Source organism: Tripterygium wilfordii, chromosome 9, assembly GCF_013401445.1.
Source record: "Tripterygium wilfordii isolate XIE 37 chromosome 9, ASM1340144v1, whole genome shotgun sequence".
Classification (NCBI taxonomy): Eukaryota; Viridiplantae; Streptophyta; class Magnoliopsida; order Celastrales; family Celastraceae; genus Tripterygium; species Tripterygium wilfordii.
Genome location: NC_052240.1, coordinates 728176 through 748262, shown reverse-complemented (window position 1 = coordinate 748262; position 20087 = coordinate 728176). Strand labels below are relative to the sequence as shown.

The 20087-nt window shown below is 36.4% G+C and overlaps 3 protein-coding genes across 6 annotated transcripts; all 3 read left to right on the top strand.

Annotated features, from left to right (window-relative positions):
* Positions 1-1874: 1874 nt before the first annotated feature.
* Positions 1875-6560, top strand: LOC120005119 (reticulon-like protein B21). The gene is made up of 9 exons (XM_038854590.1): positions 1875-3242; positions 3337-3396; positions 3475-3577; positions 3676-3750; positions 3851-3995; positions 4095-4164; positions 4500-4565; positions 5872-5994; positions 6218-6560. Exons 1-9 carry the CDS (start codon positions 2069-2071, stop codon positions 6385-6387), a joined length of 1986 nt encoding a protein of 661 aa, XP_038710518.1. The 5' UTR covers positions 1875-2068; the 3' UTR covers positions 6388-6560.
* Positions 6561-6953: 393 nt separating this feature from the next.
* LOC120004896 (RNA polymerase II C-terminal domain phosphatase-like 4) lies at positions 6954-11935 on the top strand. 4 transcript variants are annotated; one of them, XM_038854238.1, is made up of 10 exons: positions 6955-7172; positions 7270-7296; positions 8244-8428; positions 8690-8814; positions 9125-9237; positions 9373-9553; positions 9975-10255; positions 10480-10665; positions 10755-10793; positions 11181-11935. In XM_038854238.1, exons 3-10 carry the CDS (start codon positions 8244-8246, stop codon positions 11493-11495), a joined length of 1425 nt encoding a protein of 474 aa, XP_038710166.1. In that variant the 5' UTR covers positions 6955-7172; positions 7270-7296; the 3' UTR covers positions 11496-11935. The 4 variants fall into 4 exon arrangements, with proteins under 4 accessions (XP_038710167.1, XP_038710166.1, XP_038710164.1 ...); XM_038854236.1 differs by having other exon boundaries at positions 6956-7172; positions 9122-9237; XM_038854237.1 differs by having other exon boundaries at positions 6956-7178; positions 9122-9237.
* A 5398-nt stretch (positions 11936-17333) lies between these two features.
* On the top strand, positions 17334-19207 carry LOC120005889 (CBL-interacting serine/threonine-protein kinase 6-like). The gene has a single exon (XM_038855772.1). It carries the CDS (start codon positions 17631-17633, stop codon positions 18930-18932), a length of 1302 nt encoding a protein of 433 aa, XP_038711700.1. The 5' UTR covers positions 17334-17630; the 3' UTR covers positions 18933-19207.
* Positions 19208-20087: the final 880 nt, after the last annotated feature.

Below are 20087 nucleotides of genomic sequence, written 5' to 3'. Positions count from 1 at the left end.
CGGGATTTTTTTGTTTTAAAAAAAATAAAACAAAGAATACATAAAAATATAAACATACCAAACAAAATCTTTTAATTTTTCCAATTTTAATAAGTTGAAGGCCTAAATTCGCAAAAAAAATAATAATAATGCCTCAACTAAGTTTTCTTTTGGGTTTGGATAAATAACCCCTAGGGGGGTTTATAGAGATATAGGAAGGGGTTTTAATAGTGTTACCCTTTTCTTTTTTCTTTTTCATAGGTAAACATTAGTAGTATGCAATCAACCAACTTTTTAAGGCTTTATTAGCAATCATTCAGTTTTTAATTTGTAGTGGTGGACATGATTATATAAATATTGGAATTTTCCCAGGTGAGAGGGTTGTGTCCGAAATTCCAAGTCACTAATATATCATGGCTAATCACGTGCCCTCAACGGGCACAAAAACAATACACTCTTTATTCTTCTTTTCTTTTTTAAAAAACACCTCACCAATTTTTCATTTGAACATTCGATATGGATTTGATCTCATACTGTTAAACCATCGTGTACAGAAGTTGCTTACCTAATGACATGACAAGTTGAGTCAAAATCAACGCATGATCATAAAGGTATTGTTCCTAATGAAAATCAAACTTAATACCTTTATGATCCGTACGATTTGAAACCATGGAGATTCACTATTTATACTATCACTCAGGTGATTACAAAATAATAGACACCATCACCTTATAATCCTCAACAATCCCAAAACATTCACAATCCAAATACAGATCCCAATCCCCCTCCCAAAACTATCATCAGTTGTGCAAAATTATTTTATTCGGCCTTGATTTTGCAAATGTCAGTATTTTTTACAATAATAAACATCATAAAATCAGTAATATTTGTCTTTTCAACTTTTATTTTTTGTAATTTATCATACAGCCACCTGAACCAGAAGATGTTAGCTCAGAAGGAAGAAGATTTGTTCTCCAATGAGTAATTAAATTCGGAGACGACTTGGCATGTGTCTCTTAACAAAAAAATAAGACACCGAGTGTGTGTACACAATTAAAATATAATTTAACTCATAAAAAAAATTATTAATTATTATTGGTGTTTTTTGTGTCGGTGTGAGGAACCTTAGAGGCTTAGATTGTAGTTTTCTGAGAGCACAATTTGGCTTCATATGGTCAGTGACTCAGTGGTTGGTTTGGAGTTGTACTGCACCACCTTTATCTCTCTCTTTTTTAAAAAAAAAAAATTTCGGATTTCACCGACAAGTCTTCCAGTCTAATTACTTCCAAACATTATCCATTAATTATTTAATTATCATAATCATAATTTTGTCATAAAGATCACATCTTTTCTACAACTTCAGGTCCCCAAACATTTCTATTACCCATTCAGTAACAACTCTTTATTGAGTTATGGTATTGGAATAGGATAACCATAGACCCACTTTAGATTTGAGGAAAAAGAACACATAAAATGCTATAATAGGTTTTTGCACGCCATGATTATTTTGCATAAGCTTTGGCCCAAATCTGGGATTAGTATATTAGAATGTCACCATAAAGCTTCTGCTTCTGCTTCTACAACAAATTTGCAGTCTTTAACATCACGTGTGTCTCTTGACTTTCATTTCCAGGCAAATCAGCAAATTTTGCTTCTCTCTGTCCATATATTATAATATATATATATATATATGTTGTATTTGTATACATGCATGTGGCACTTGATGGACTTTGGGATTCTTGGTAATAGTGTTCACAGATATCCTTTGAGGAATAAAAACACAAAAAGAAAAGCAAAGAAAGGAGAGAGAGGGGGAATCATCCACTGTGAGTTTGTGACTTGGTCAGAGTTACCATTAACTTTTGTTAACGGACAAAAGCACACCTGCATGTCTTATAACACAATCCTCTCTTTCTTTCTCTCAAAATTGCTTTGTGAAGACAAAGGGATCCCAATGCGTCTCTCCTCACCAACCACCATTTCTTAAGCTTAAAGCTTCATATCCAAATAATCATCATTGACACTCCCATGTCAGAGTAGTACTCAATTACTGGAGAGAAAGAAAGGGAGATAAAGAGATAAATAAGAGATGGATGTGAGTAGGAGAAGAGGTGGGGATAGGAGTAGTGTAGTTGCTGCAGGGTCTGTGTGGGAAAGCAGAATGAAGCTTGATGAAGTGAAAGGAGGAATCAAGGTCTTCAATGGCGGTGGCGAAGATAGTAATCAAGAAGAGGGTGTTTCGGATAGTCCGGCCTCGAAAAGGGTAGTGAAGAGAGGGCAAACCCAGAATTCTGTTGGTGGGGTTGCTGTCAGTGGGAAGAGAAAGACATGGAAATCTGAGGGGAACCCAATTCAGATTGCTAAATCAAGATCCGATTCTGACAAAAATTTTGAGGAACAGTGCAACGAAATTAGTGTTTCTGTGAATGGAGTCAAAAGGAGTCCAATTCAGACAAGGAAGGGGAAATTTGAAGGCAGTAGTAGAGAGCTTAGTTTGTCTACTGATGGAATTGAGAGAAGCCCAATTCAGGTTAAGAAGGGAAGATCTGAGGGAATCAAGGAGGTTGGTGTTGTTGCATCTGTTGATGGAAATGAGAGAAGTCCAATTCAGATAAGGAAACCAAGATCTGGGTCTAGTGAATTTTGTAAGGATGTTGAATCAAGTTTGAGAGTAGTTGAAAGAAATTCAGATCAATTAAGGAAGGCGAAATCAGAGACAAATAAGGTAATGAATCAGTCTGGCAAGAATCTTGGTGACAGTGAAGGTGAAATTGGATGGAATTCAGTTCAGACTAGGAGGGCAGAGTCAGAGCCTATTGAGATTGTGAAACAATCTGGAAAGAGGAGTAGCAATGGCGAGCCTGTGGATGGAATTGACAAAAACCCAGATGAAATTGAGAAGAATGGATCGGATGATTCTTGTAAGGAGTTTGATGAATGCCAAGAAAAGGCCATTTTGAGTAATGTAAGCACTGTGGGTATGGAGAAACATGATGATGATGCTGATGATGATGATGAACATGTTGGTGAAGAATTTGAAGAGGAGGATGAGGAAGTTGAAACTGAGATTGAGAAGAATATTGATGTGAAGGTAATCAATGTACCAGAAAAGAAACCTGATAAGGTTGTGAATGAAGAGACGACACCCAATAAGGTCGTCAAAGAAGTACCTACACCTCCCATTGTGACTAAACAGCCTCCCACAGTTAGAAGGAGAGCTACTATCTATCAAAATCTTCAAAATCCTTCAAAACCTGCTTCTGGTAAGCTTATTATATTGATTTACTACAATGTTCTTGTTAAACTCTCAGGTTTGTTTTCCTAATTTACTGTTTTTAATACCTTGATTCCTTTCAGTTCCAGTTTCAGATGGATACCAAAGTCACCCACAAACCCAGAGCAAATTGCAGAGTTTAGGTGAAATTCCACATCTTGCTTGGTTATTATTTTTTTGCCTGAAATTTGAAATTCACTTCCATAGTTTCTATTTTTCAGTGGATTTGGTGATGTGGAGAGATATCTCAAGATCAGCATTTATCTTTGGAATTGGAACATTTATTATAGTCTCCTCATCATACACCAAGGATCTAAACATCAGGTCAAGATTCCTTCATTATTGACTTAAATTCCCATTTGGCATCCTCTGTTTCAAAACAGAGCCCCAAAACTAAATTCTGTTTGTAATTGCCTCTACAGCTTTATTTCTGTGGTTTCCTATCTGGGTCTTGTTTATCTTGCTGCCATCTTCCTCTACAGATCCATTATCCGCAGGTACCACTTCTTGACGACTTTCAACAAATTTTTAGACAACAAACAGATAAATCAAATTGATCTCATTTGTTACAGTAAACCTTGTTTGTTTTACTTTCAGAGGAATCATAGACATAGATGATGCAAGTTATGTTCTAGGAGAAGAAGAAGCTGTTTGGCTGCTGAGATTGATTTTACCTTATATAAATGAATTCCTGTTGAAACTAAAAGCACTTTTTTCTGGAGAGCCTGCTACTACAATGAAGGTTATTTTCATGCTTTTCTTCTCCTATTTGTTTATTTCTTGAATACTTTATCTTCCTTGAGTGCACAAACGATAAGTTCTTTTTCTGTGACAATGGCAGTTGGCAGTGCTTCTGTTTGTACTGGGCAGGTGTGGCAATTCCATAACCATCTGGAAGATGGCAAAATTGGGTAAGTTTCACTAGAATTGTCAAATCAACGAAAAGAAATTGAAAACCCAATTTTGCAAAAAATAAATTATGCCAATGTCATGGACCTCATGGTGATGTAATTGTCTTTCACCATTGTTGTTGGGCCCATTTCATGATATACCAAACCCACGTTGTCATTTGGCATGACTTGCTACTTGAAAAAGTAAAACAAAGAGGGGTGTAGGAAAATTTAAGCAGTTTTTTTCTAAAAATTTTCTGGGGAGCCAAACAGGAGTACATTACTGTTAAATTCTCTGCATGTTCTTTTCACTTTCTTTGTTTTTTTTCTTTTGCTGACACATGGTTGTTGCTCAGGTTTCTTTGGAGTTTTCACTGTACCAAAAGTCTGCTCTTCGTACTCTACACAGTTAACTTTATATGGTAAAATCTCATTGAATTTAATGCCATTTTGTCTGTCTGCATATTTGGGTTATGATAGCATGCCTTCAGATCAGCAGAGAAATGGTAGACTTGCATTTGGTGATCGTAGATTCGAAGTCAATGTGACCTGTCAACAAAATTATGATAGTTGGGGCCCAATGGACCTTTGTAGTTAATGGCAGGTTCTGTGTCACATCATGTAACGGCTCTTTCGTTACTCCTCTGGACCCCAGATGATTAGGATTTTATGGGCCCTAAGGCCGAAATGGGTCATAAGTTGTTGGGTCCTGAGTCCTGAGTAAGCCTTACTTTTTTATCTGTAGGCCCTACCACGATAATGGGCTCCTTCTGGTCTTTGCCAGTTGGCCTAAATTATCTCTAAATCATAGAGTATGGAATCCCTCGACTATAGGATCTGTAGGATTCAAATTAAGAAAATGAATTTGTAGGCTTTAACTACCAAAAAGTAACCGAGATTAAGAGTGTGTTTGGATTGAGAGATTTGGGAGAAAGGGAATAGAAGGGAGGGGAGGGGGAGAGAAGTGAAGGGAGGAGAAGGGAGACTATTTTTCCCTCTTCCATATTTGGATAGATAAAAAAAAGAAAGAAATAAAATTTATTTAATTTACGAATTTATCCTTATTTTTATGTTAAAATATTATGTACAAGGGTAAAATAGATATTTAACTTACAAATGACTTAATTAGTAATCTCTTCCCTCCAAATGACTCCATTTTGGAGAGAAAGAATTTTAACAAAAATTTAATGAAATCTTCCTCCTAAATCCCCTCAAATCTCTCCCCTTAATTTTTAATCAACTATCCAAACAAAGGAATTGGAAGGCAACTCTATTTCCCTTCCTTTCCCTTCCCTCCAAATCCCTCAATCCAAACACACTCTAAGGATGAATCATTTATATCAGCAAATTCAAATTCAAGCTCAAACACATCAATAAATATTGTCCATTATTGATCACGGATCCGTACGGGTTTGTTTTTCTAAACTGTATATGTAGTACTTAGGCACATAAAACATGTTTGTTGTGCGAGAGGTCTTTACCTTTGTTTAGATGTCACTCAATTGGATTTTGTTAATCCGATGTGGGATAATAAGTTTTGACACTCTTCACACTTGTGAACCCGATTATGCGAGGTGAAACAAGTGGATTCAAATAGAGGTCATTGATTATAGTGGTGGCAAGAACTTGTGTATTAAGTATGATTCATTGATTGTTTTTCTCTTGTTAAGCTAATTAATTAATCATAGTTTGGATTACTAATTAAAGATTGATGAAAACTTTGTGAAGCTAAATTCTGGGTGCGAAGATTTGGTGATGCTTGGGAGTCATGTGCACACAAGAAAGCAGTGGCGTTCGCTTTCTTTACCCTTGTGTGGAATTTATCTTCAATCGTTGCTCGTATTTGGGCAGGTGAGGATTCAACAGTAATAAAGTTCCCGAAAATTAGTATCTCAAGTGTTCCAAATAGGATGTGTCACACAATAAATTGTTTAATTTATTTTAAACTTAACTGCAAAATTCCCACTTAAATCCACTCGTTACTTGACACATAATATTTGAGACATTTAGGACGCTAAAAATCTGGTTGTTTTTATGGGTTTTCTAATGTGCGATTTGGATACACTGTTTGTAGTGTTCATGCTGTTTGTGGCCGTCCGATACTATCAGCATTCGTTGGTGAGGGATGAATGGGCAGAGGACGAGGCAGCAGGTGAGGAAGCATGGGATGGACAGATTGGAGGACAAGGACAAAGGCGTGGACCCACATTAGTCGACGTAATTAAGGCAAAGAAAGGAACCTAAGCACATTCCTCCCGCTTAGGCAACTCTTATTTGTATTATTTCCTTTTTTTTTGTTATTGTAAATACGTGCATGTGACATTGTTCAGCTAGCATAGTCCAGTGTGGAAGCAGACTACATGTATGAATAATGTATAATTATCTTTGCTTTGAAAACTTTCCTCTTTTTTTGTCTAGAATAGTAGAATCGGCAAATCTAATCAGTTTTTTGGGAAAAAATTAGTAAAAGAATATGGAAAATGGAGAACCAATGGAATAAGAGGCCGATTGGGCTATTTCAGGTTATGATCAGTTACGACGTTTAATGGAACAAACTGTTGGAAATGAGCCCAATTACAATTCCATACACGGTAGAAGATTGGGCTCAATCTAACATGGATAGCTTTAGTCATATCCCGATTTTTTCTAAAGACACGTCAATCTAAGTTGTTCACTATTTCTAAAAATCATTTGACGGGGTATTTTCAGAAAAAACTAGTGGTGACTAAAGTTACCCACCTAACATTGCAAACATTGAAAAGCCCAAGCCCAACTTTCCGGTTTGTGAACATTCGGTTAAGCGAACCGGAAATTTTCGGGAGCCAAACAGAGGCGCGGTAAAATATCAATCTTGTTCAGGAAAGGAAAAGTGGGAAATCCATATTCGTAGGCTCAGTTGTCAACGACCCGAAAGTTCTCTCTCCGGCTTCTGCGACCTCCGACCCCGTCTTCGGACTTCGTCTCGCGTATTTCGTCTCGGGCGTTTTCGGCGTGTTCTCTGCTCTCGTTCAGTCCGTACATACACGCATGTTCGGGTTCAATTTCTCGGCTTTTGTTGATTGGTTCTTTTGAACGTTGAACTCTCGTCTTTCGATTCATTGTCCCTTTTTTCGTTGAAATTTGCAGATATTGTTGTTCTTGACATAGAATTCTGTAAGTTCTTTTACACTCCCCACGATTCTCTTCAGTTTCATTACCTTTTCTTTTCTTGTTGATTTTTGTCTTATGACTTTGTTTGTTTGATGATCTTTAGACCTAAACCTAGACCTAGACTGATATAAATGTGAAGGGACCGTGTGACTCTCGATAGTTGTTGCATTATGGAAGTTCTTATGGTCTGGATAGTCTCATTATTAAATCAAAATTTTGATAGATTTGGAAAAGCATGGGGGCCGAGATTGGGGGTTAATCAATATTTATCAGTTTTAAAATGATTAGAATGCAAAATAGTGAGGGTTTAGGTATTTTTCTTTAACTGTCTGAAAATAATCAGGCATTTTCGTTTAACTGTTTGTTGGAATTCTCTGTGAGGCTGTGAAGGTTTGATGCAGGGGTAGGAATCCTTATTAGAGTAGAATTCCTTTAATTTAGGTTTTGTAGGAATCCTTATTAGAGTATAATTTCCTTTAATTTGGGTTTTGTAGGAATCCTTATGATAAGAGGATTTCCTTTAAATTGCAGGTCATGTCAGCGGTCAGCCTTTGCCCATGAAGCCTATGTGATTCTAGGTTTTCTAATTCTGCTAGGATTTGATTGTAACTTCAATTTAAAGGCTTGTTTGCCTTAGTTATGAGTAGTCTGAAATTTTACAACAATAATTCACAAATAGGGGAGATGCTGAGAGGGGAAGGTGAAACTATCCGTCCCTACATGAGAGAACCAGGGCAAACTGTTCTAAAAATTGGTGTTTTGGTTGCTCAATCCTAAAAACAAATTCGTCATCAGTAGTTTCAAACTACATTAGGGTTTTGGGGTTTCAGAATTTTTTTTTGCATTTTATTTAACTGTCTGTGCTGGTCTTTTCTGTTGGCTTTGGAATCACACGAGCCTGCTACACATGAACCACAAAAATTGATATCGATTGCTGATTGATCTTTCAGATGAGTCTTGTGACTGACTCTCCGGTACACTCATCTAGTAGCAGCGGTGATTTTGCAGCCTTTCTTGATGCTACGCTGGATTCTAAATCTTCAGATTCATCACCAGATGAAGAAGCAATTTCTGATGTGCATTCTGATTCTTCTGACAAAGAAGCTAAAGATGACTGCAATCTCATAAGAAAGAGGTATGTCTTTGTTATTCTCTTTTATCATATTTTCTGGTCTCTGAGAAAAGTTTTGAAAGTATTTATTTGTTCTCCTTTTTCTTCTTTTATAGTTTTATTTTGCTTGTTGGAAGAAGCTTGTTCTTCTTTTTTCATCCCATTTTATATTTGTGTCCGTGCATGTGTCCACCATGCTTGTGGATATTGTTGTCATCATTTTATTTAATCATTTTTTATTGTATACCCTCCACGAGTAATTTTTATTGAAACTGCCGAATAAAGGCCCAGGGTGGAGAATTTGGAGAGCATAGAAGAAACCCAGGGGTCAACTTCTAATGGGTTTGTGGAACAGCAGTTAGGAGAAACCCAGTGGTCAACTTCTCATGGGTTCGTGGAACAGCACTTAGGTAAAGTGTTTTGTGAGTGGATTGTGAGTGGATGCATGCTTTTCATGTGTGTCTGCATTTTTTATGGGTAGGAGTATAGTGAGGAAAGGTGTTCTGCTAGTGAGTTTGTGTCTTCTATTTCTTTTAGCTAGGAACCCCACTAGGATGTTTGAATTTATTTCTCGATGTAAGATATTAGTCTCAAGTACAGAATATGGGTGCAACTGACGGGCATAGTTTTTACCCTTGATGCATCTTCTGGACTTGCTTTCATTGAGAATTATGTTTTCTTGGCTCTATTTTTTTATTAACATGTTTTTGTCGTCAGAAGCATCCTGGAAGAAGGATATATGTAAACATCCGGGATCATTTGGTGAAATGTGCATAGTTTGTGGCCAAAGGTTGGACTCGGAATCTGGCGTGACTTTACGGTATATCCATAAGGTATAACTTCTATAAAAATAAAAATAAAACTGTTTTTCGTGGAAATAAACCTTTGCCGAAATTTAATCTGATCATCTGATATTCCCTGTTTTTTTATTAGAATTAGTAAGATAGAAAGAACAACTGTACTTGCAGGAATTAAGACTTGGTAATGATGAGATTGTTCGGCTACGCACTACAGACATGAAGAATTTGCTGCGTCATAAGAAGCTCTATTTAGTTCTTGATCTTGATCACACTCTGCTTAATTCCACTCTACTTTTGCACTTGACGGCAGAGGAGGAATACCTGAAAGAACAAACAGATTCCTTGCAAGGTATGTTCTGTTAAATTGGTATTTTGGAATGCAATGTTTTGAATTCCAGCGTTTATAATGGGCATACCTATTTGGCTTTGCAAATTAATTACTCTTTATCAAGGGAATTTTTATAAATCTGTATAAAATTGGATCTACACCTTTTAATTTGATTACAGCAAAAATAACCGCAAACCGTTATTTTAAATGTTTTGGGTAAGTAACATGCTTCTTTATCCAATGCCATGTTTCTGTAGCCTAAACTCAATCTTACTTGAGAATACAGTCTATTATGCTTACATGTCTATTAGCCTTCATTTTTGTATTTTCTCTCTGGGCATTTGCATCTGTGTCCTTCAATAAAGCATTTGTGATGGCTATTTCCTTCTTAATCCTCAATTTTGTTTCACTTGGTTTATTTCAATTATCAACATATGTTCAGAAGGCAGCCTTTTCAAGTTGAACTCTATGCATATGATGACCAAATTAAGGCCCTTTGTTCATACCTTTCTAAAAGAAGCAAGTGCAATGTTCGAGATGTACATATACACGATGGGTGATAGATCTTATGCATTGGAAATGGCTAAGCTGCTTGATCCCAGAAGAGAGTACTTTGATTCTAGAGTTATTTCTCGAGATGATGGTACTGAGAAACATCAGAAGGGTCTTGATGTGGTTCTAGGACAAGATAGCACTGTTTTGATCCTTGATGATACGGAAAATGTAAGTAAATGTGCAATCAAACTACTTATATATCTTCCTAATTCTATCAATATCACATTATGCCATGATTTATGTCTTCATCTGCAATGTGGTCCCATAATTTTTTTTTCCTTTTTCCGGCCAAATCAAACTGTCACAAAAGTTATGTTGCAGTACCATTGCATGCAACCGTTTCTTTTCTTTTTCTCATACATTAATTTTGATAGTTTCATTTTATTGTAAAGGCATGGACAAAGCACAAAGACAATCTGATACTAATGGAGAGATATCATTTCTTTGCTTCAAGTTGCCACCAATTTGGCTTCAATTGTAAATCTCTTTCTGAGCTGAAGAGTGATGAAAATGAGTCTGATGGAGCACTCTCATCTGTTCTCAAAGTTCTCAGGCAAATTCACAATTTGTTTTTTGATGTATGTATTGCTCTTTCGCATCTTCCCCGATGGAGCTATGAGCATATGGTTGTTTGCAATTGATTTATTGATGCTGCACTTTCTTGTAGGAGCTGGGTGATACTGTTGATGACAGAGATGTGAGACAGGTAAAATTATTTCTGGAGACTATTGAACATGACTTTTCATTTTCATTGCATTGTTTTCGCTGAACAATTAACTCCTCTGATAAACATATTTGTTCACTGTCCTGGATCCCCAATTGATGGGCATTCGCATCACTTGGGGAATCTGGGCATTGTATAATTTTGGATGTAGCATTGTTATTATATTTTTAAAAAAAGTCCATTATTTTGATTTGGTCTAGTGCATGTCTTGGGACTCCTCTATTAATTGTGTTATACCTTTCAATCAAGGTGATGTATTTTTCCCTTCTCTGGTCCATTTTGCCGTTTCTCAATTGCGACTGCTGGTTTTTCATTAGTGACTTATGAAGAATGTCTCTCTAATCTGGATGTTGAATTGAATTTTTTCAGGTGCTAAAAACAGTACGAAAGGAAGTTCTCAAGAATTGTAAACTTGTCTTCAGCCGTGTTTTCCCTACTACCATGTTCCAGGCTGAAAAGCACCAGCTATGGAAGATGGCTGAGCAATTGGGAGCTTCTTGCTCAACAGAACTTGATCAAACAGTCACTCATGTGGTCTCGACAGACGCTGGAACTGAGAAGTCCCGTTGGGCAGTGAAAGAGAAGAAGTTTTTGGTCCATCCAAGGTGGATAGAGGCAGCCAACTATTTGTGGCAAAGGCAACCTGAGGAGAACTTTGCCGTCAACCAACAAAAGAACCAGTAGAGAAATCTTTGCATAGATGCACGCCCTCCTAGTTGTGAATAGTAGGAGTTACTTCATTTTCATTATAATAGATCAAGCCACTCAAAATCACATGGGACCATTATTTACTGTAAACTATGGGTAAAATGATGTCCCTGGATATCAGTTGAATCTGTTTGCTACTGGCATTTCCAGTTCCTGGATGATGCAGAGGCATTCTCGTTTTCATGAGTTCAGGACAAATCGTAAGATGACATGCCTAGTTCTGCTGCAGAGCGCACAATTCGTAGCCTAGGACTGGATGCTATTGTCGTCATCAGTTTACCTATTGCAGTGATTTCTCATTTTTGTTTTGCGGGGAGGCCTGTGGAATTTCTTGTTGTTTATAGCTATCTGTCATATCTGGAGCTTTTATTGTGTGCGCACTAAAGTTTCTTGAGATGTAAATATGGTTTCCCATAGCATTGATAGCTGTTGTTCTGAATCATCGTCCAACTCCTTAAAACTTCTTGAAGGATTTTAGGTCCTTCAAATTAGCTTATGGTTTCTAAGTTGCTAGTGTAGTCTGATGTTAATTTGGACTTTGCCTCGGATCCAAAAAGAGGAAATTTTGGGAACGTATTCTTCTGTAGCATATTTTCTTTCATGATAGGCTGAAGTCGGTCCTCAGAATATGTAGTAGTAGTACAAAGCATTCTGAAAGGAGATTTTTCAGAATGGGCCTGAAGTTGACATTTGCTTTAGGTTGTGAGTCTGTTGGGCTCTTCTAGGCCATGGATAATTGGATATGCGTAATCATCTAAATCTTCATGTCCAGGCCGTGAGCCTGTTGGATTCTTCTACATTATGGGCCTGTGTGGTCTTCATGCCTAGGTCGTGGGTCTATTGGGCTCTTCTAGGTGTGAGCCTTTGTTATTTTGTCGCTTGAGCCTGTGTTATTTCACAACCGATTGAAGTCGACAATGCCATGCATGCATGAGCAAGTGTTCCTCTTTAACATTTTACGGTAAGTCGATGATTTGTCACTCAAGTCAAGTCTCAACTAACGATCCCTCAACCAGAAGGGACTTGTAGTTTAGAAAATCCAACCACATATAGAAAAGCATACGACAGAAAAGAACAATAGTTGCTCTCTCTGTTATTACACACTTCCACGTGTTTTTTTGCTGTCGATTAGGTAACTGAGACTAAGGACCAGATAACGATATTTGAAAGTGACAAAACAATGTGTGAGACCTTAATTAGCTAGCCAGACTAATCAATCATGCTCAAGGGTTGAATACATATATTGATTCATCATTCATGGAGTTACATTATTCAACATGTTGTTCGTTGAGACAGTTGAAATTAATTGAGAGCTTATCTTGAACAAAAGGCATGTATTACTCTCTATTATTGCCCATGTCTTAAAAAGATATTCTATCTTTTACTTTATTAGAATGTCATCATCTCCTCTCTCGTGAAGGTCGATATCAAATGCATGAGAGTAGTACTTCCGTTGTCTTGGACCTCCACCCACACTTTTCCATCAACTAACTTATGATGAGTCCTTGCATATTCTAGATCCCAAGCAAAGAGAATGAATTATTTATCAAGCAAATAAAATATTTGACTTTTCAGTGATATATTATTATATTTGTCATAAATCGAATATTGAAGACCACATAAATCTAACCCATATAATTTTAAGAGGTAATGTTCGCTCTAACTCTACGGGCCCGCACGATTTTGTCCTTAAAAGAGTCATCTTGATTGAGAGGGTTTAAATTTTTACTTGAAAATCATATCGATGGCTTACACCTAACCGATATGGAATATATACAAATATTAACATAACATATTATATGTTTTCAATCCGTAATTATTGACTTAAACACAATATTTTAAAGCAAACAGTTATCTTATTATAAAAAAAAATTGAAAAAAGATGGAGATTTTGTATATATGTTAATTGCAAAAGACAAATTGGTCAATGTCTGTATTCTAGCTAGTGATTGTGCTAGCTTCTTTAATTTTATCTCACCGGCCAATACTGTGAATCAATGATATGTGGCTCTTATTTTCCTGTTTTGAATATGATTTGCATTTCTTATGCTTGGCTCAAGTTGTTCTTCATGTCTCACGTCATAAGTAATTATAATATTTACTTACATTAATTGACCTATTCTTTGATTAATTAGTTGATTCATAAAGATTCTTTGGAGCCACTAAATATTCTGTGAATAAGTATTTCCTCTTATTATACATACCTAAACTATTTTTGTTCGTGATTCACTATTAAAAGGTCATGTATTCAAGTGAGAGAGTGGATATTGAATTTTCGCTGAATTAATTCTCAATGCTCAACACTCATAATAGCTCGGAGAAGTAAAATTAATATGTATATTAGTTATATATTCATATATAGTACTAATAAATACGACTACTAATTATAAAGAAGTACAAGAGACACACATAATATCAAAATCAATCATACTAATAAAATAATTAATTAAGCAACAAAGGGTTGACAATTTTGGATTTGAATATTATCGTGGCATAGATAATAAGATAAATTAAAGAAAAAAAATATATGAATTAAAAGAAAATGAAAGCTCAACAACTAGTCGTACGGACCAGGACAGAAAGGAAATTATAAAATAAAGTTATCAACGGAAATTTTAAAGATATTTCTTGCATCGTAGCATATGAGTTTTCATAAAACAATTAATATTACTAAAGCATAATTAAAGGCTGTTGCACTAATTTATGCATTTTTGTTTTTATGTTTCATATGTATGTATACTTGCAATGAATGTCCACGAAAGCAGTGGTCATGTTCTACAAGCGTTAATGACTCCCTATCCCCACATACTCTATTCGAATATCATGTTTTGGGTCCACTATATCTATATAGAATTCTCAGCTACGGACGTCTGTAAACATTATTGTTTATTGTTTATGAACATTTTAATCTCAACCGTCGATTCTGAACAATGATGAAAAATGAGAGATTTTTTCATTTCTCTTTCCTTCCCGTGTCTCTCACTCATGTCTATCTCTGTTTTCGTTTTCAACTGCTTCTCCAATTGACTAAGGGGCGAGTTAGGTCAAACACACTCTAAGAAACACTTTGGTGATGATGTTTACTAATGGCTAGATTGGGGTTGTTCTTCATTGCAATGTATGTATCTTCTGAACTTGATTATGATCGAAATACGGAACATCGATGATCAAGGCTTATGGGATTTTGATGGTGATATGGTCTAGGCTTCAATTTGGTGAGTCAATTATCAGAAATCATGGCCTGCCGGAACAAGAGAGAAGGAAAGAAAATGATATCGTATGTATGTATCGTTCGTAGATATTCTCCTATTCGGCTGTCCATATATGGAAACGGCTCTGCATGCGAGTATAAAAAAATGTTGCTGTCCAAAGTGTAGTCAAATCAAACAACATGCATAGCTGTAATACACGACGAATCTTTTTATCCCATCAAATTATTTATATTTAATGGTAATTATTTTGTTTTATTTAATGGGTCCAGAAACTAATTGGGCATTTTGTCCTCTGCAAAGGCACAAGACTCTTCATTTTGCAAATTATATATATATATATATATATATATATATATATATATAATTACTCCAATATTACCTGATGTCATATAAAAATACAGCCACCACCACAACCATCCATTTAATAGTGATTAGCTAGGTAAAGTGCACTGATATTGCTTAAATTAAAACGTATGTTACTGTTACATATATATTATACTTGCGAAACTAGTTAGGTTAATTTGTGTTTGGCTTAGTTCAGTTTATTGAATTCCAATTATTATTAATTATCAATTTAAATCTGAATTGATTTGTTTGTATATATGAAATTAATTATAATCTCTTTATCTGCTCTCGTCAATAAAAACAGGTGGCATATATATATATATATATATAAGAAATGACATTAACAAGGGCAATTCAGACTTATATGAATCGGGTCGTTTTTCTTAAATAATGAATAAAGAGGAGGAATGAGGAAAAAAATAACGATTTCTTTTATCTTACAAATAATACAATAATAAAATTAATACATATATATCCTATATGTGTAACACTAAAATTTAATAAATCTTTTTTTATTAAATTATATCGTCCAGAATAATCAATATATATATATATGGACATAAAGTTGGAAGACCATATGGTGAGTGGGACATGTTAATATCAACATGTAAAAAGGCCAACCCGAACCAGAAAATAGCAGTCAGCATACGCCTCTCTTTATTATAATTTTGTAAATTTGTTTCTACAAACTATTTATATTATCTCTATTTTTCTTTTCAACTTTTGTTCGTTGGTCGACTAACAAGTAACAATACATGTCACGTCACGTTTTATTCTGTTCCAAGTCCACAAGAGCATACAATTATCTACCCATATATAGCATATATAATTATATACACATGCACACATACATGTTACTAAATAGGCATTCATATATATATATATATATATATCGGTGGCAACTTTGTTTTATTGTGGCAACCAAAAACGATGCTTGGCTGTGTAGTAAACATTGGATTCATGTCATGCCGTTGAAGATTACATTTTTTTCACAATGCGACATCCAACAGTCTTATGGTCCTCTAGTCCGCTCGGCAAACTGCATTTCCAACCAGTTTGTCAACACTAATTTGTTTATTTTTTTAAAATTTTTTTGCGAGGATAAATGTAAGTTTTAGGTATTTTTATCTTCTCAATCGAGATAATTATAAAAAAGTTAAGTGATTAATATAGCAGGATGGACTCAAAACCTAATAATTATCAACAATTTAAACTGCTAATATCGCAATAAAATTGTTAAAGGATAATAACTAGCAATGAAAGTGTAAGGATTTACATTGGCAGGTGTTAGGTGAGATTGAAATATCCTCCAAATTAGTTTCAAATTTTCCTTTCCTTTAAAAAAAAATTATATACCATATTAATTGAAATTGAAAAATTAAATTTGGAACTTTCTCAGACTAAAAGTTTGAGACGAATCCCACATAAGAATTAAAACCTGCTCTTTACGTGTTAATAGTTCATGTTTATCTATATGACAACTTACAACAATCTTTCACGGCTAACATACACTTATAACTTACCAATTTTTATTTTATATTTTATTTAATTTGTTGAGGTATCCGGAGATTATATACTTAATCAGTGGGTGAACGAGTTGGTGGGAATAAATCATTTCAATGGAGAGATCAAAGTTTAATTCTCCATATAAATACTTTGCGACATATCAAGTATTTGAAAAGAGTCGGGCAATCCAAGTTTCTAGAATTTACATTTTGGCTCAATTTGAAAATTCAAAGATGGATCCACCTAATTTTTATTAAAACTTTTGTTAGTATTATAATTGTACAAAAAAATCGTGTCAAACCAAACTAATCGTCAACCGATCATTTAGTTAGTTATTGTCAAATACATATTAGTGAAGATTGATCGAAAAAACTCATCAAATAATCAATAATTGACCGATCAGTTAAATTTATGTCAAAAAATCAACAAAAATAATTGAAAACCAACAGGGAACATGCCAGCTATTATGGCGTATTATATAAAATTTTGTAATTTACCGTTTCAAGGATAAATTTGTCATTACAAACTTACCAGTGGCGCCTTGGCGGTTCCAGACCACCAAACTATGTTATAAACGAAATCCGGATCAATCTTCCTGGTCCACGTAATCTAGATCATGATACGTGGCAGACATTAAACGTGACTCAAAACCGTCAGATCACGGTTACAAAAATGGTTACTGTAGTTAGGGTTAGAACCGTCATTGCGTAAACTCAACCATCAATCCGCTATATAATGAACCATTTATGCTGCGAAAGAAAGCCGGACCAGAAACAGAGAGTTCTGTGGGGAATGCAGAGAAATGAGAGGAACTTCGCTGACAAAGCCTGAACTGAGTGGGAGTTCCAAGAGGAGCACCGGCGGCAGAAATTGTCACAGAAAGCACGTCGAGGACGGGCGATCAACTCGGACTCTCGATTTTCATATTCTGTCTCCCCCCTGTCTCTGCCACAACATTCATCAAGCACATTCCCTGGAACCAAAGCTCCTTTGTGTACCCAAAAATTTCCGTAGATATTTATAGTTTTCTGTAGCGAATCTACTAGAGATGGCAGAGAAGGTCAGAGGCGGTAACCCAACCTTGCTGGACGGAAAGTACGAGCTCGGCCGTATGCTTGGCTACGGAACTTTCGCCAAGGTTTACCATGCGCGGAACCTTCGGACTGGGAAGAGTGTGGCGATGAAGGTGGTTGGCAAGGAGAAGGTGATTAAGGTCGGTATGATGGACCAGATCAAGCGCGAGATCTCCGTGATGAAGATGGTGAAGCATCCGAACATCGTCGAGCTACACGAGGTCATGGCGAGCAAATCCAAGATCTATATCTCCATGGAACTCGTTCGTGGCGGCGAATTGTTCTCCAAGGTCGCAAAGGGCCGGCTGAGGGAAGACGCGGCCAGAGTTTATTTTCAACAATTGATTTCGGCCATCGATTTTTGCCACAGCCGCAGTGTTTACCACCGCGATTTGAAGCCAGAGAATCTGTTATTGGACGAGGACGGAAACTTGAAGGTCACGGATTTCGGACTCAGTGCCTTTGCTGAGAACTCGAAGCAAGACGGTTTGCTTCACACGACTTGTGGCACACCAGCATATGTTGCGCCGGAGGTGATTGGGAAGAAAGGCTATGATGGTGCAAAAGCAGATCTGTGGTCTTGCGGTGTAATTCTCTATGTTCTCCTCGCCGGATTCTTGCCCTTCCAAGAGGACAACATCGTCGCCATGTATAAAAAAATTTACAGAGGAGACTTCAAATGCCCACCGTGGTTCTCCGGCGACGCTCGTAGATTAATCACAAAGCTTCTCGATCCAAACCCTAATAGTCGAATTACCATAGCCAAACTGATGGATTCTTCTTGGTTTAAGAAATCGGTGCCCAAGTCCATGATAAGCAAAGCAGAAATGGAGTTCGATGCCTTGACTTTGGATGGGGACAAATCAAAACAGCCAGAGACACTCAACGCCTTTCACATCATATCTCTATCGCAGGGGTTCGACCTCTCTCCCATGTTCGAAGGGAAGAAGAGGGAGGAAAAGGAGGAGCTGAGGTTCGCAACCACGAGGCCCGCCAGCAGCGTGATTTCCAGACTGGAGGATGTGGCGAAGTCGACGAAATTCAACGTCAAGAAAAGCGAGACTTGTGTGAGATTACAGGGGCAGGAGAGTGGTCGGAAAGGAAGATTGGGTATAGTGGCGGACATCTTGGCAGTGACGCCGTCGTTCCTGGTTGTGGAGGTGAAGAAAGACAACGGTGACACTCTAGAATACAACCAGTTCTGTAGCAACGAGCTCAGACCGGCGCTCAAGGACATCGTCTGGACGTCGCCGGCCGAGAACTCAACATTAGCTTGAATTCATACGTTCAACCTACCAGTATTTATGTTATTGTTCTTCTTCTTCTTATCATTCTCAACGTTTTGTATCCATCAACAAGAACATCAGCATTGTTGGTTTTGTTGTGATGTCTTCCTTGTGTTTGTGAAAATGTTCAAATGGAGTGGGTTCCTTTTGTTTTCGTTTTCTTTCTTCATATTTGTTAGCATTCTGTTCAAGTGTTGTCAAGACCACTGGTCCATGATTGAAGAAGATTCAAAGCTAATTCCTAGAATAATTGTTAAGAGTTGGCACGTTTGGAGTATTTGCAATTATGAAGCTTTTTCTTTCTGTCGTATTTCATTCATATCTCGAAATATGCCAACGTCTTTTTTTTTCTCAATTATTGTCCTATTAATTCATTCACACTCACTATAACCTCTAAACCTTTTTTACGTACATTCTGAAAAAATAAAAACAGGAGAAAGTGCAATTGATGTGACTGGGTCTTACTTTCTTGATTTCTCTCCTGTTCATGTCTCTCATGTTGGTGCAATCCCGGGGTCTGCAATTCTCTCCATCGGCTTCGTAGATGCGCAAACATAACTTTGTCAGATATCTTCTACACATAACTTTGTCATATTATTCACCTTTAGATATGAATTTATGAGTCTGCGAAACTTCAGAATTCCTCCATCCATACTTGGTGGGGTATTGGTGGACATACACCAACAACCCTAATATGATGTCAAGTAAATAACAAAGCTCAGTGTTTGGCCACAAATATATTGTCTAGTGAGAATTGAACTTAAAACCTTTTGAGTGTATGCGATTTGATTCTAAAGAGATTCACCAACTAGGTTATCACCTAAGTGGTTTTGTCAAACATACCAACTGTTGTCGTCGACTTCATTGTTAGCCTGTTAGGTAAAAAGAGAGATTAAAAGCAAACAAGAAAATACTTTATGACTAATATGTTATCTAATCTTTACTATGAAGACAAAGTAAGCAAAGGTTTGTTTGTGCCAATTTTGACAAGAAATATTGCAAGTTGAGAGCAATTGTGAATATTCATTCTTAATTTTCTGGTACCAAAATGACAAATGTTGGGCTTCAAAGTGTTGGATGCATTCCTGGTTATTAATTAGGCTTGCTTCCCTTCACATGAATTTGGCCACTCTCTTTGCATTGTTT